At 44.5% G+C, this 16,277-nt stretch overlaps 1 protein-coding gene across 1 annotated transcript in view; it reads right to left on the minus strand.

The window, feature by feature from the left end:
• ZCWPW2 (zinc finger CW-type and PWWP domain containing 2) overlaps positions 1–16,277 on the minus strand; it is a 104,925-nt gene that overhangs the window by 55,030 nt on the left and 33,618 nt on the right. The window contains exon 4 of the mRNA XM_067561875.1: positions 15,889–16,003. Within this exon, the coding sequence (XP_067417976.1) occupies positions 15,889–16,003 (115 nt within the window). The remainder of the gene's footprint in view (positions 1–15,888; positions 16,004–16,277) is intronic.

The following is a 16,277-nucleotide window of genomic DNA, read 5'->3' on the forward strand; positions in this document are numbered from 1 at the left end:
ACTACATATTTACTTCTACAAAATAGATTATACATATGAGGGTACAAACAAAGATGGATTTTTCGTAAATAAAGATATGAACCAAGATGTGAATCTGTTCACAAACATACAATATATTAAGAAACTGCCATTTGGAAACTTTCTTCATAACAATGAATGGATTATCTGTAACTATAGTTTCTTAATGGATTATTCAAATACCAATCCAATTAGGATATCTGTATGCAATCACATATAGATATTAAGCTTTCATTATGAGTACTGTTTCTCTTCCCTAAAGCAAGCATTCATTACATGAACATTCCACCTCAGTTGTAGTCATCACTGTCAGACCTCTAAGCAATTTAAAAAGTGGGCCAGTAAGTGTGTGTTACATGATAGAATATTACCTCATTAGCTTTGTTACTTAAATTATCTGTAGTTTACTCACTTATGAGTTGTTGCCTATTGAAACACTCAATTTTGAGACTGAAGAATAGTAGCTAGGGTGGAGTATCTGAATATTTTTTAAAAATCCTTTTATAAAAGGCTGCCTATACTGTGCTACAAATCCAAGTAATATTGTTCACAAAGTGCATATAAGAACTTCAGCTTATTCCATAATAGATTTCACTAATGAAAATATGTCCATCATAAAACAGTAACACTCCAGAAGTTTTGTTTACAAATTTGTTTAAAAATAAAGTGTGAGCTACAAACTTAAATTACTTAACAGTTTCAGGCAAAATATGTCTTTTTTTTTTTGGTTACTCAGCTTTTACAGCTTGCTGCCATAAGAACTGATAGACAATCTGAAATTTCCTGTAGTGGATGGAGAAGGCATACCTTGTAATACTATTTCTCTGGGCAACAGCAGAACACAGGCAACTCATTGTTCAGACAAGTAACAAGAAGGTTTACCACTTATTTCCTCTACCACAGGGAGAGCTGAACATATTCTCCCTGATCCAGACCCTCTATGAAGAACCTACAGAGAATTTTGATCTATTGTCTTTATTTTGTAATAAGTGAAGAGGGATGGCTAAAAACAGTTCGCGTGATGGTCCATTTGAATCTAGGTACGCTTTCAGATACAAAGACTAAAAGGAACTTCAGTATATTTAGGACTGCCTTTGTCTCTACTAAAGACAAAGTGGGCGAGGTAGTATCTTTTATTGGACCAACTTCTGTAGATGAAAGACACGAAGTATGTGTCTCTCACCAACAGAATTTGGTTCAATAATATATAATCTCATCCACATTGTCTCGCTAATAGCCTGGGATTGACACTGCTATAACTACATTGCATACAAATTGTCTCTAGCACATAGATGTGTGAGACTTAACTGGAGAAATCAAGTACTGTTGGTGTGAAGCTCTAATGCATGAACTACTCATACAAGTATGGACCCTCAAAGGTGCAACACTTTGAATGAGCAGTGTAAGTTGATAGAGTTCCCACCTTGCTCTAAACAGAATCAGAAACAGAATTTACTCTTGTTGGGTCTTCCACCGGCGTAAATCAATATAGTTCCATTGAAGTCATCTTCATGGAGTAGCTTTATCACTAACTCAGATGCCAATAAATATGTAAACCTCAGCCTGAGCTTTATCCCTAAAAGTTCCTGAACAGATCTCAATATACTAGACTCCAGTTGCTCCTGTCCCAAGACAAATCTGCAGCATAGACTCAATGAGCTACACTTGCCACAGTGAATCAGCAGAACTCAAAGAGCATCTCACAGCAGAGTTTCAAAACTGAACAGGGCAAGTCAACAGGAGAACTCTACTACTCTGCTAGTGTCAGTGTTGGGAATCCCTTACCAGAGAGAGATTACTAACTGGTAACTACTGTTCTTCAAGAGTCATCTCTGCCCATTTGCACTTGCGGAACTGGCAGCCCCTGGTACTGAGCTCACAGAAACTTTACCAAAGCTGTAAGCCTGCATGAATGCCCCTTGGTGACATAAGTGTTTAACATCTGAGTATATAAGAGAGTGCAGCCCCCACCAACTGCCTCAGTGCCTTCTCCTGAACTGCAGCATCATACTCTAAGAGGACAGCTCTGTGTGAATACACAGGAATAACTCTCAGAGAACAGTTACTAGCAAGTAAATTTACTTTCTTTCAGTGCATTCCCACTTGTAAGCGGGTAGTGGGCAACACTACTCAAAATGGAGCGTGGGCTGAGAAGTTCTTTAGTTAAACAAGTAATGAAGCACCGCCTGCCTGCACCTGACATCTGAGAGGAAGTGAGGTATTAGTGCTTGTTGAAGCTGTGAAATATGGCTACCATACATATTTCTCATATATTTATCTCAAACATACCATTGAGGCAGAAGTAGCTGGTGTGGAATGAGGTCAATTCCTTTTGGGAAGGAAACCTTAGTCTTAGGATAGCAAATGCAAATGCCCAAGGTAATTCATTTAGACAACCTCTGAGCATAAATAGCCCATGTCCGTTGCATCTCTCTTTCTGTATACCACAAATAATCTGTTAGAAATATGATAGGGTTTAGTCCTGCCTAAGTATAAAGAGAGAGTTCTGCTCCCATCCAATGTGTGAAGAGGGGTTCACCAAGTTGAGAGTAAAATTTGGGGAACACTGAGAAAGAGACTGATCGACTGATGTGGAAGTCCATCATCACCTTGAGTATAAACATTTAAAATGATGTGACTGAGTGTATAGGCCCCACGGAAAAGGAAGGGGCCAGGGAGGCCCTGGCAGTAGGACTAGCACCACCCTTCTGGCCCTGTCAAGCATGCATGATAGGGAGGAGGCCTTTAAAAAGGAGGAAGCTGCAGTCAGCGGGTAGAGCATATGGGAGAGGGGGTCTGGGTTGTGATCATTGAGGCTATGTCTACATTGACGGCAGCAAAGTCGCTGCCGTCAGATCGACTTATGTGGATTGACTGAGCAGTCAGTGAAGACCCGCTCAGTCGATCCAGAAGTCGATGCTATTAATCCACCCCTGCAATGGCGTAGTGCTGCGTAGATGGGAAACGCAGTTCCCATCGGCGCCATGCAGTGAAGATGGCGCGCAGAAGAGAAGCACAGAAGTCGACAGGAGTTACGCAAGTTCTTTGCGTATTTTGCTTAACTCCTGTCGACTGCCGCTGAATCGCCGAGGTAAGTGTAGACCAAGCCTAGGTGTAGCTAACTGGGTGTGGTCAGGTTCTCCCATCCCCTGAGGGAGGAACCATCAAGGACTCTGTTACTGGTGGGTTCACCATCAGAACCTGCAACTCACTAGTTTTTTTAAATTCAAGTAATAGGTATAAGGAATACAGTATTGAAAGAGAGAGAGTGTCCAGCATGTAGTCCTCAAAATCACTTGTGGGAGACAGGCTCCTTTAAGGGAAAAGATGTTTACAAGCATTTTAGGAATTGGGTAACCATGAAGTGGGAAAACATACTAGATGCAGGTTTTCTGCAGTGTGACAGGAGATTGAACATTGAGACCATCTCCCCAATGATGCCATGGCTTCATTAGGCAGGTGATGCCATTTCTTCTCTTTTTCTTCTTCTTCTTTTTAGGGCCTCAGAGTCCAAGCTAATCTTCCTCTTCTCTTGCTTTTTGTTTAAAGGCTGAGTTTTGACAAAAGATGTTCCAGAAGTCAGAGCAAAAATAAACTATGGTCAAGGACGTGCTTTCAATGGTAGTGTTTGTGGCTTGCATCCAGAAGAGGTCGAAGGAAAGTAAGGTGCTATGAGTGTCTGCTAAGCAGACCTAAGAAAGAGGGTTCCTAATGTTCTTCACTGAAGAAGAAAGAACAGTGGAGCTTGAAGACTGACATCTGAGGCTGTGAGTGCAAACACTTAAGTCAGTAGTCTCAAAAGTTAATGACTTCAGCAGAGGTTCCATGAGCGTGACTCTAGCAGCACCAAATCCGCAAATGCACAGAGATTCTGGAAGAAGAAAGAATGGTTACTTACCCTACAGTAATTGTGGTACTTTGAAATGTTAACATGTCGTCCATCTCTGGTACTCACGTGCCCGATGCAAATGAGATCAGAATCTTTTGAATGGCAGCATCCACTGGAGCTGCACCTGTGCCCTGCATGCTGTCCAGCACTCTGCAGCCAATGGCTTAAAGGGCAGGGCAGCCACAACCACTCTCCAGTTCCTTCACCAGAAGGTAATCCATATTGACAAGGACTCCACAGAAACAGGGAAGGAAGGCAGGTTGTGGAATATAGGTGAACAATACATCTCACAATTACTGTAGGGTATGTAACTTACTTTCTTCAAGTGACTATCCATGTCTATTCCACTACTGGTAGCTCACAAGCAGAAACTCGTGTCCTGGAGTTTAGTGCTCAGATTCTTCTGAAATAATGACTGCAGGACAGCTCTGCCAAAATGGGCATTGGATCTGTACCTTTTACCAAGCAGTAATGCTGAATGAAAGGGTTAGCTGAACTCCAGATAGCTCCTTTACAATTCTCTGCACTTAGAAAGCTTTGCAGAGATGCAGCAGAGGCTGTGTGAGCTCTGGTGGAATAGGTCCTAACCTGTCCAGGTGGGTCTAAATAAGCCACTGAATAGCATGGTTTAATACAGTCAGAGAACTATTTTGACAGTCATTGAGAGAAGACTAGTTCACCCTTCATTCTGTCAGCAATTCATTCTGTCAGTTCTGAAATAGCTTTGTTCTGTAAAAATATTATGAAAGACCTCTGACAATATCCAACATGTGAAGTTCAGCTTCTCCCTGAGTGGAATGAAGGGTTGGAGAAGAAGGCTGGTAGGTGGATCATCTAATTAAGATGACAGTCAGAAACCACTCCCTGTAAAAAAAAAAAAAAGCCCCAACTTGAATGAAGTCTTAAAGTCATTTTGTCCTTGTAGAACACTGGATAAGGTGGCCTCTCCCTAAGCACTTGTATCTCTCCTATCCTTCTGGCCAAGGTTATGGCCATTAAGAATGTGGTCTTCATGGAGAGGTGGTACAAATTGCAGGTCACCAAAGATTCAAAAAGAGATCCCACCAACCCTGTTAAAATAATGCTGAGGTCTCAGGAGTGCAGGGTCTCTCTGACTGGAAGGTAGACATAAATGAGTCCTTTGAGAAATCTAGCTACTGTTAGTTGAAAGAAGATGGTGTGGTCTTCCACTGCGGGATGATGAGCAGAGATAAGCATCAAATGTACTCTTAAAGAGGAGTCTTGAACAGTTTAAGGTGAGCAGGTAGTCCAGGATGGCAGTCAATGCCCAGACAGAGAACCTTTTCCATTTAGCAGCTCGAGAAAGACTAGTGGAAAGATGTTTTGCACTGTTGATTAACAGAATCTGTTATTAGATATTAGTCAGCCAGCATCTGTGCTATAGAGTTATGGTTCTCAAACTTTTTAGTACTGCAGCACTGTTACAGATATTTTAAAAACTTAGTGGCTCTCCACAACCAAATACCATTTTCTTTACCAACTCAAGACGCTAGATTCAAGAGTTTAGGACACTAGAGTTCAGATGGTTTTGCAACTTTATTCATCTACATACAGTTTAATTATATAATTCTATCTAATCTATCTAATAATGCTATATAATCTGAAAAGATGGATTTTTGGCATGCTCAGAACAAGCTTAAGACTTTAGTGAATAGAATAGGCCTGTTAAGTAAAAGTTCAACTATTATACCTGCTTTGACAAACCTCACATAACACAGAAGCTGACTATGTCTATGGAATCATCAAGCTGCAATACAAAATACTGACTCTTCTTAACATGTTCTATCAACTGGTTCTGGATGTTTTCTGTAAGGTCATCAATGTGTGGAAGGATATTATTTGACATAGGAATGGTTTTCAGTGCCATGGCTGCTTGTTCCCCAATTCTAATTCTACACGTCTATTGCTGCTGGAAGTAGAAGGGTCTCACCAATGCTGTATGCTTGTTTGCATTTTACACTTTGTATGGCCACACCATAAGGTGGTTCTAAGACTTTCTGAGGAACAGTTGCTTCCTCAGACTTGACATTTTTGCCACTTTAATTCTTCTTGTTTCCAAAGGAAAAGAGTCACAGTTCTTGTTTATGAATTCTCGAGGTGTAATCTTTTTTAAAAAAGATTAATTGAGAACTAGACAAAGCAGGTACTGACCAGTCAGTACCTCATTGATCATCATATTCAGCGATCCCAGATTAGAGCAAAATCTTACTGAAGAATCGTAAACATCTGCTCAAGATATCTGACAACTTGATCGAGACAAATGAAGTGAGAGTAAACATGCAAGTTGAAAACAATTTTCCAGCTGACCCATTATTGACCATAAACCTAAACAGTCTGTTACAGACAAGGTTGGCCTAAAGATTTGCAATACAGCTCAAGGAGATTGCTGAAATGCTCTAAGAGACTGATCAAGGCATATTAGGGTGTATGTAAGCAACCAAAAGAGTTGTCACGTTGTGTATTTGTAATAGTTTGATAGTTTAATTTAATAATGTTTTAAAAAGGAAAGATGTGCTATAGAGTAAGTCCTCCATGAAGTTTAGAGATGCCCCACTTCCTGTACACTCTAGATACCATCTTTGGTTCCCTGGAACACACCTTCTTCTGGGGCAGAAACAAAGAAGCCCAGGATGGGGCAGATGCAGGCTGCAGCTATACAGTAGTAGAAAGTTGTGTTATCTCATTTCTATACATAGTTCCTGTTTCATAATAAAGAGCTTATCTTGAAACCAGTCTGCTCATCAGTAAGTTACTACAGCATCCAGGCCACAAGTCTCAGCATCCAGGCCTAGTCCAGATGCAGGACTTGTCCTTTCCACAGAGTGATCACATCTGGGTGTATTGGAAGTATAATCAAGGGCTGGGTTGACAGGTTCATGAGATCAGATTATCAGAATTGTTTGGCCCATGCTGGGGCTGCCATCACTAGGGCTGTGTCCTCCCTAATCTTCTTGAGGACTCTCTTTATCAAGGAAATTGGAGGGTAGGCATAGATAAGCCCCGGTGTCAGAAACTCAGCTGATTCTGGTCACATCGCTTGGCAACCCAATGAGACCAGCTGGACCCCATAAGCCCTCACTAAGTGCCTGTGCACCATGATTAGACAGAAGAGCCAGCATATCATTGTTAAGCCTTGTAGCAAAAGCAACACAGTGGCTGCTCAATGAGTTCTACACCTGCAGTGGTGCCAGACCTGCTTCCTATACTGGTCCTTGCTCCAACCCACACCTCTTCCCTCTCCCACTCCTCGTCTCTCTCTACCTTCTTCCAAACCCCTGGCTTCAACCACTGGCTTGTCTACTGACCACAATTCCAGTTCTGTTCTGTCTCCTGTTCCAATTAGGAGCTCACAATGCCTATATCCTGATGTGTGACACTGTAACTGGTCAGCACAGCACAGCACAGCACAGCACTCCCCCTGCTGCTCCAGTCTTCTGCTGCAAAAACTACGCACAGACCTCAGCTTTCTACTCCCACCGGTGCTCTTTATTCACAGGCTGTGACCCACCATCATCTATTTACATACACAGTCCAGGCTCAGGGGCCACACAGTTCCAGCCACTAACACAGGGCAGCTCACCTCCAACTGTGGCTTCTCCCTCTCAGGCTGATCACTCACCCCCCTGCTCCTGTTACATCCCTGCTGTGAGTCTCTGGTGAGCCCCCTTTGAGCTGCTTCCTGTGAGTCTTTATAGGGCCTGTCTAATGAGTCTAACAGCTGCTCCCTGGTAGCCCAGTCCCCGCAGGCTCACTCAGCTGGCTCCACTTCCCCTTTGATTATGGTTCCAGGAGCAAAAAGCTGGCTTATTCTTCAGTTCTCTGCCAGCATCGTGTCACAGACACCCAGTGACCATGGGATAAGAGAAGCATCCAACAGAGAGCTGGGATTGGCTCTCCCTCATGGTAGAGAAGTGGGACTTCCACAATGGCAAATGGGCTCTGGAACCCAATGTGGACCATCAGCTTTCTGGAGCACTCTGACAGATGGTAGGGTCTGTTTAAGCAGTCGTCTCACATTCATAGCTGAAGAAGCCTTCATGGATCTCTCAAGGAGGAAGAGTTTTAGGTGAGACTCTCTGGCCAGTTGAGTTCTTTTTGAAAAGGAGAAGCATGTACAGCTTTTGCATAGTATATGTGCTTCTCCAGACAGAAGAGGCACTTAAAAATGTCCATCACTGATGTCCATATGGACCCTGAGGCTGCACACTAACAGTTCCATAGAGAGCTTTAATATATCCTACTTAATCTAGTCTAGATTAGGACTAAATTATAGTGCATATCAGCAGGATCCACATGGACACTTAGTGTGCAACAGGCTAGTGCAGCGTAGATTTACATCCCTACTTGCTGTGAACTAAATGTCTGTGTAGAGAAGCGCACAGATATAGGAAGATAAAAATAGAATGTGAATTTTAAGACTTCTGCAACAAAATCTGTATATTCCTCCTTCAAGGACAGCCAAAATCTGCTGAGTAACTGGCTAGAAAAAAACAGATGCAGGACCTTGTCACATGAGAGGACGGTTTGTCTTGTAATGTCCCTGGCAGTACTTACCAAGTCAACAGCATGTAGTTGCAAAATATTCAGAGGGGAAAATCTGAAAGATTGGATAATCCTGCTTCAGAACTTTCTTCATTTTGCTGTCCTTAAAAGGGTACTGACAATCTCTATTAGAAGTCTTTGTCCCATTGGCCCAGGAAAGATATGGGTCTAAAACACAGATTATGGCAGGCCTAATGCTTGTTACATCAAAACCTAATTTAAATGGGGAAGAGTTATTATGGCAGCGAGCCTCTAATCTGTTTCCATTAGAGTTTTGCAAAGCACCAATAGTTATCTGCATATACTTACTAAGCATTATTACTTAGGTTTGGCTTCTAAACAGGAGTCAAGATTTAATTTACTAGTGTTACAGAATCTTTTCCTGGTCTAAGGAGTACACAAGCTCCCCCTTCCCATAAAGTGATTTAATTGGCTAATATGAATCCCAAAGGAGAAAAAGATACTCAGGGAGTGTATGGAAAAGACTTGTGCAAAATTCAGTCATAGTTTTGTCTCTGCGGTTCTGAGATGTTAACATTTTAGTAATGGAAGAAAAGTTCCCATGGCAAAATAAATGGCACTATGGATATTGTTGGAGTAAATGAGTGCAGACAGATCTTGAAGTGCCAGAATAAACAGTACAAAACATAAATATTCAATGGAGTGATGCTGTGATGCATTTAATATTACACAAACTGAAACTCTGCATTTTGAGTAAAATACTTAGAGATCAAATACAAATACGGAATGTTGACTATGCCCAGTTTTGTGCAGGTATACAAGGGGATGGAGGTAGAGTACAAGGATCCTTCACCTACTAGTGTCCCCAGTCTGAGGATGAATACAAGGACTGCTCCAAGATAATGCTGTTAATAGGGCTAGCTTCCCAGAGTGGGTGGGAAGAATCTAGGTCCTCCAATGTTTTATACACTCTGCTAGCCCAATTCAGGCAGAGTGAGCATCTTGTCAAACAGTACTGCAGTGGCTGCACTCTAGGAAGTATTATATATGCCTGAAAAACAATATTACCTGAGGTCCCCACTGGGGTGGTAAATCTCCTCATAGCTGTCTAGCATGAGTTGGGGCTTAGAATTACATTTGGATAACCTCAAAATATGTTATCTATTTGTAACAGCAACAAATGTTTACATCAAAATTTTAAGTCTGTTGAGCTCCTAGGGTATTAAATAATATAGGATGCACAATATATAAATGCATCTACAATGCACAAGATTCCTATTTTTGGTGCACATGCCTCACTCTTCGTAGCTACCAACTACAAAAGAGCATATGCTTGTTTTTCATGTAATTTAACACTATACTTTAAACAAAAATTTAGACCAATTATCTAAAACAAAAACAAGCTAAAAAGATAATTTTTAAATATTGTTTTTCTCAAAAGAGTGCTAATGTGATTTGCACAGCTTTCCTAGCCAGTACAGACTAGAACTAACTGTGCTATAACAGTTTGTAAAGTGATTTATAAACTACAGCCTGGCTCTGAAAAAAAAATCAATAGTATACTTTCTTGGTCAGAGTGAGTGGCATCAGAATCACAAACATAGATAGGAAGATTATCCCATTCTAAATCCATATTTTTCACTCTTTCTTCAAAACATTTCTCCAAGATTGAAATTTATTATCCTTAATCCTAGTCCTAAAGTAAATTTGTTTAGACAGCAAAGCAAAAATTAACAGGAGCATGGAAAAATGTTTCCCTTTATATGACACCGTTTTATGCTTAGATAAAACAGGTTAGTTTTTAAACTTCAGACTTGTCATAAACTTAGCCTTACGAATGGCAATGGCCTTTTAAACAATTTTTTTTTAAATATCTTACAGACAAAAGTAATTGCACATCACTTTCTCACTAGCCATGAAAAGCATTTTAGTTTAATAATATTCAGTTATAAATTATTTGTGAACCAACATCTCTCTTCAATAGAAGAGAAAGAAACAGGGAAGAATTGGTAGGGGAAGTAGAAGTGGGTGGTAACCTGGGCAGCAGTGACCATGAGATGGTTGAGTTCAGGATCCTGACAAAAGGAAGACAGGAGAACAGCAGAATATGGACCCTGGACTTCAGAAAAGCAGACTTTGACTCCCTCAGGGAGCTAATGGGCAGGATCCCCTGGGAGAATAATATGAGGGGGAAAGGAGTCCAAGAGAACTGGCTGTATTTTAAAGAAACCTTATTGAGGGTGCAGGAACAAACCATCCTGATGTGCAGAAAGAATAGCAAATATGGCAGGCGACCAGCTTGGCTTAACACAAAAATGAAGCTTACAAGAAGTGGAAATTTGGTCAGATGATGTGGAAGGAGTATAAAAATACTGCTCGAGCATGTAGGAGTGAAATCAGGAAGGCCAAAGCACAACTGGAGTTGCAGTTAGCAAGGGACATGAAAGGTAACAAGGAGGCTTTCTGTGGGTATGTTAGTAATAAGAAGAAGGTCAGGGAAAGTGTAGGTCCCTTACTGAATGAAGGAGGCAACCTAGTGACAGAAGATGTGGAAAAAGCTGATGTACTCAGTGCTTTTTTTGCCTCTGTCTTCACACACAAGGTCAGCTCCCAGACTACTACACTGGGCAGCACAGAATGGGGAAGAGTTGAGCAGCCCTCAGTGGTGAAAAAACAGGTTCAGGACTGTTTAGAAAGGCTGGATATGCACAAGTCCATGGGGCCAGATGCAGTGCATTTGAGGGTGCTGAGGGAGTTGGCTGACGTGATTGCAGAGCCATTGGCCATTATCTTTGAAAACTCATCATAAGTGGGGGAGGTCCCAGACTGGGAAAATGGCAAATATAGTGCACATCTTCAAAATAGGGAAGAAGGAGAATCCAGGGAACTATATGTCAGTCAACCTCACCTCAGGACCCGGAAAAGTGATGAAGCAGGTCCTCCAGGAATCCATTTTGAGGCAGTTGGAAGAGAGGAAGGTGAACAGGAACAGTCAGCATGGATTCACCAAGGGCAAATCATGCCTGATCAACCTGATTGCCTCCTATGATGAGATGACTGGCTCTGTGGATGTGGGGAAAGCGGTGGACATAATGCATCTTGACTTTAGCAAAGCTTTTGATACGGTTTCCCACGGTGTTCTTGCCAGCAAGTTAAAAAAGTATGGGTTGGATGAATGGACTATAAGGTGGATAGAAATTTAGCTAGATCATCAGGTTCTATGGGTAGTGATCAACAGCTCAATGTCTAGTTGGCAGTAATCAGTAGAGTGCCCCAAGCGTTAGACCTGGGGCCAGTTTTGTTCAACATCTTCATTAATGATCTGGAGGATGGAGTGGATTGCACCCTCAGCAAGTTTGTAGATGACATTAAGCTGCAGGGAGTGGTAGATATGCTGGAGGGCAGGGATAGGATATAGAGTGACCTAGACAAATTAGAGGATTGGGCCAAAAGATATCTGATGAGGTTCAACAAGGACAAGTGCAGAGTCCTGCACTTAAGACGGAAGAATCCCATGCACTGCTACAGATTGGGGACCGACTGGCTAGGCAGCAATTCTGCAGAAAAGGATCTGGGGGTTACAATAGACAAGAAGCTGGATATAAGTCGACGTTGTGCCCTTGTTGCCAAGAAGGCTAACGGCATATTGGGCTACATTAGTAGGAGCATTGCCAGCAGATTGAGGGAAGTGATTATTCCCCTCTATTCAGCAATGGTGAGCACATTTGAAGTATTGTGTTCAGTAATGGGCCCCCCACTATACGAAGGATGTGGACAAATTGGAGAGAGCCCAGCAGAGGGCAATAAAAATTATTAGGAAGCTGGAGCACATGACTTATGAGGAAAGGCTGAGGGAACTGGGCTTGTTCTGCAGAAGAGAAGAATGAGGGGGGATTTGACAGCAGCTTTCAACTACTTGAAGGGGAGTTCCAGGGCGGATGAAGTTAGGCTGTTCTCAGTGGTGGCAGATGACAGAACAAGGTGCATTGGTCTCAAATTGCAGTGGGGGAGGTCTAGGTTGGATATTAGGAAAAAAAATTTCACTTAGAGGGTGGTGAAGCACTGGAATGGGTTACCTAATGAGGTGGTGGGATCTCCATCCTTAGTGGTTTTTAAGGCCCGGCTTGACGAAGTCCAGTTGGGGTTGGTCCTGCTTTGAGCAGGGGGTTGGACTAGTTGACCTCCTGAGGTCCCTTCCAACACTAATATTCTATGATTCTATAGAAATCCAACTGCAGGGCATAGCCCCCCGAAACTATCCCAAGGACCCAACGGTCCAAAGTGATTTTGGCCCATTTGCTGTAGAAGGGGCTCAGCCTGTTCAGGAAGGGGTGTGGCAGATCCAGGGGAGCAGTCAGGGCGCCACCCTTGGGCGCACCATCAAAACTGCCTCCTCTGGTTGCCCGACCTCTGAGGGGGCCTCTGCTGAGGAGCCGAGGAAGAGCTAGGGGACTGATTCCTCCTTCTAAACCCTCTATTTCTGTCCTGTTGTCTCTAGGACTGGAAAGGTCTGGGCTGAGGCCTTGGCTGCTGCTGCATCTGGGAGCGTGATTGATGCCTAGAAAACTGGGCGTGTAAAGGCCCAGGGAGCGAAGTGTGCAACTTTGCATCAGTCTGGTCTGAGAATAAGGCAGACCCATCAAAGGGGAGGTCCTGAATGGACTATTGCACCTCCTGGGACTGCCCCGAGGTCTGCAGCCCTGAGCACCTTTGCATACAAATGGCAGAGGCTATCGCCCTGACCACCGAGTTAGCAGCATCCCAGGACGTCTGGAACGCTGCTCTTGCTACCGCGGTTCCTTCCTCCATGATAGTGTTGAAGTCTGTGGCCTGGTCCTGGGGCAGGGCCTCAGTGAATTGTCTGAGGGAGTCCCACAGGTTAAAATTATACCTGCCCAGGAGAGCCTGCTTCTTGGCAATCCTAAACTGAAGGCTTGCCGTTGAGTAAATCTTTCTCCCAAACAAGTCCAGTTTCTTATTGTGCTTGTTCTTGGGAGTCGACCCTGGCTGACCCTGTCTATCCCGCTGGTTCATAGCGTCTACTACCAGGGTTCCCAGGGCAAAGTGGATGAACAAATACTCAAACCCCTTAGCCAAGATATAGTATTTCTTCTCGGCCTCCTTTGTCTTCAGGGCGACCTAGGAAGGGGTTTGCCACAGGGCCTGTACAATCTTAAAGACCCCTTCATGGACAGGGAGGGCCACTTGAGCTGAGGCAGGTGCTGCCAGCACATTAAAGAGGCTATCTGCAGCCTCCTTTAGCTCCTCCACCTCCAGCCCCAAGTTGGAGGCAACCCTCTTGAGCAGCTCCTGGTGTGCCCTGAAATCGTCCAGTGGCACAGCATGGTCCTAGGAGACTGCCTCATCAGGCAAGGAGGAGGAGGATTGCTGTGGTGCAGCCTGCGGGTGTGCCACCTCCTGTCGGAGGGTTGTACCCGCTGAGTTCCCTCTAGGGGGTCCGACTCCTCATCCAAGGAGTGATGCTGATGGGCCTTCTCCTGTACAGGAGGCACGGACTGCACCCCAGACGATTTAATGGATTGGGGCCTAGGTCCCACCTGGAGACCCCATGGGGCCCAATAAGGCCATTGGTGTGGCCACTGCCAGCCTGGGGCTAACTGCGTCACAGGCTCAGGAACTTTATGGGGACATTGACTAGCCCGACAACTGTCCCCCCAGGAGACCCCGAAGCATCATCGGAGTCAGAGGATCTGGACCTGCAGTACCGTGTCTGACCCTGGTCACGAGCACCCTTCCACGCCGGGGAACACCCCCTTGATGCCTCCAACCTGGAGGGCAATGAGGACTGCCTCTGTCGCCGTGAGTGGTGCCAACAAGCGGGGTTGCGCTCTGAAGAGCTCAAAGTACTGGAGCGTTGTCTCGGTACTGACGATTTACAGTGCTGCTTGCCTTGCGGCTCCGTAGTACCCTTCAGTGACCGAGGTCGGCATTGACCTAAACTCCTCGGTACCGAGCCAGACTCCGGCGACCGGGTTCTGTGCCGCCTCGGTGCGGGTGAACTCATCAGGGCCAGGTCCTCCTCCTCTGACGACCCGATTCTGCGCCGCCTGGATGCGGGCGAACTCCTCAGTGCTGGCAAGCGGCAATGGGAGTTGTCTGAGTGCCACCTGGAAGACCTCGACCGGTGCCACCTCCTGGCTTGCACTGTCTCCGGTGACAGGGGTCGACGTTGGCACCGAGAGGGAGACTCAACTTCCTGCATCGGTGCAGGTCGGCTTGACAACACCGATCTAGAGTGACTACTAGCGGCTCTGTTCTACCCTCGGTGACCATCCAGCGGGAGATCTTCCTCCCTGTACCGGGGATCTCTGCAGCCATTCAGGGGGACCCAACGTGGGTTTCCTCTGTGACACTGGCCCCTTCTTCCTTGGCAGAGGGCAGGGCGGAGGGGGCGGAGGCAAGGCCAACAAGGCTCTTGCCGCCTGAAAAGCCTACAGTGTTGACGCCGTCGGTAGAGGCACTCTCCCACTCCCACATGGCCGGGGAGGCTCCCTAACCGGAGATGCAGGCATCAGAGAAAGTCTTGATGGGCCGAGGTCGGTGCACCTCCCGTACTCAACCCCGCCCGTACTGACGGCGCAGAGGAGTGTCCACGGTCTGTGCACTGCTTCCTCTTCTTCTTTGGTACTGGTGATGTTTCACGGTGCTCAGTCGCGGGTGGTGCCAACGATGCACTCTCTACCGAAGCCACACTCGGTACCGAGGCGGAGTGGGTCAGCTTGGACGCCGGGTGGAGCGCTGCCTCCATCAGCAGGGCTATCAACCGGATTTCTTGGTCCTTTTGAGTCCTCAGTTTGAAAGCCCTGCAGATCTTGCACTTGTCCTTTCTGATGGCTTCCCCCAGGCACTTAAGGCAGCTGTTGTGGGGGTCACTGAGCGGGAAGGCCTTCCCGCAGGAGGCACACGGCTTGAAGCCTGGCGACTGGGGCATGGCCTGGCTGCTCGAAGTCCCCACAGGGACTGTCTTATCTCTAACTACATTTAACAACTCTTAACAACTACTTAAGTAAATAAAACTAAACTCAGAATACAAACAAGTCCAAATAAGGGGAATAGTACTTGCTGTGAGCAAGGCTAATGCCAGCAACCATCACGGGCAGAAAGAAGGAACTGAGGGGGCATAGGATCAGCAGCGCCTCATATACCGTGGCATGTGCGCGGGGCTCCAGGGGGCGCCGGAGCCAGCCCTACGGGATCTGCTAAGGGGAAAAAGGTTCCGGGTAACAGTGCACGGAGGCATGCACACACCTATAGTGGAATGGACATGAGCAAGCACTCGAAGAAGAACATATATTATAAAACACACACACAACACATTTTTTCTATTATATTAGCATGTTCTTAAAAAGAAAAAATTCCATCATTATGACTGAAAAAAATCTCTGCAGATGACTATAACTTTATTTACAAACAGTGCTGAAAAATATGGATTATACCATTTTCTGGTAGATGGCACATTTCAAGTCTTTGCTGAGCAGAAAATGTAAGTAATTTGTTTGCTTCTTCCAATGCACTTTTATACCATTTCTTTTTTCTCTTGCATTGTTCTGGCTATGGAAATAAAGAGAAACTTTTACTAAATACTCATCATTTCTCCATTTTTCTACACTATGCATGAGTCAAAAACCAAAACAAAAAAGTAGTACTTCAAAAATATTAAATGACTTAAAAGAATTGTAGATTACAAAGCATTTAGATTAATTCAGAGAGCTTCTGTTCAAGATTAATGCACCTATATCCATTTCTGGTAAATTACTCTGGGTGCAAAGGATACAAAAAAAAATACTATGAAATTTGTAACTGGGCTCCTTTCAACACAGAACAT

The sequence above is a fragment of the Emydura macquarii genome, unplaced genomic scaffold (genome assembly GCF_026122565.2).
Source record: "Emydura macquarii macquarii isolate MOO-44397 ecotype Brisbane River unplaced genomic scaffold, CSIRO-AGI_Emac_v2 contig_2422, whole genome shotgun sequence".
Taxonomy (NCBI): Eukaryota; Metazoa; Chordata; order Testudines; family Chelidae; genus Emydura; species Emydura macquarii.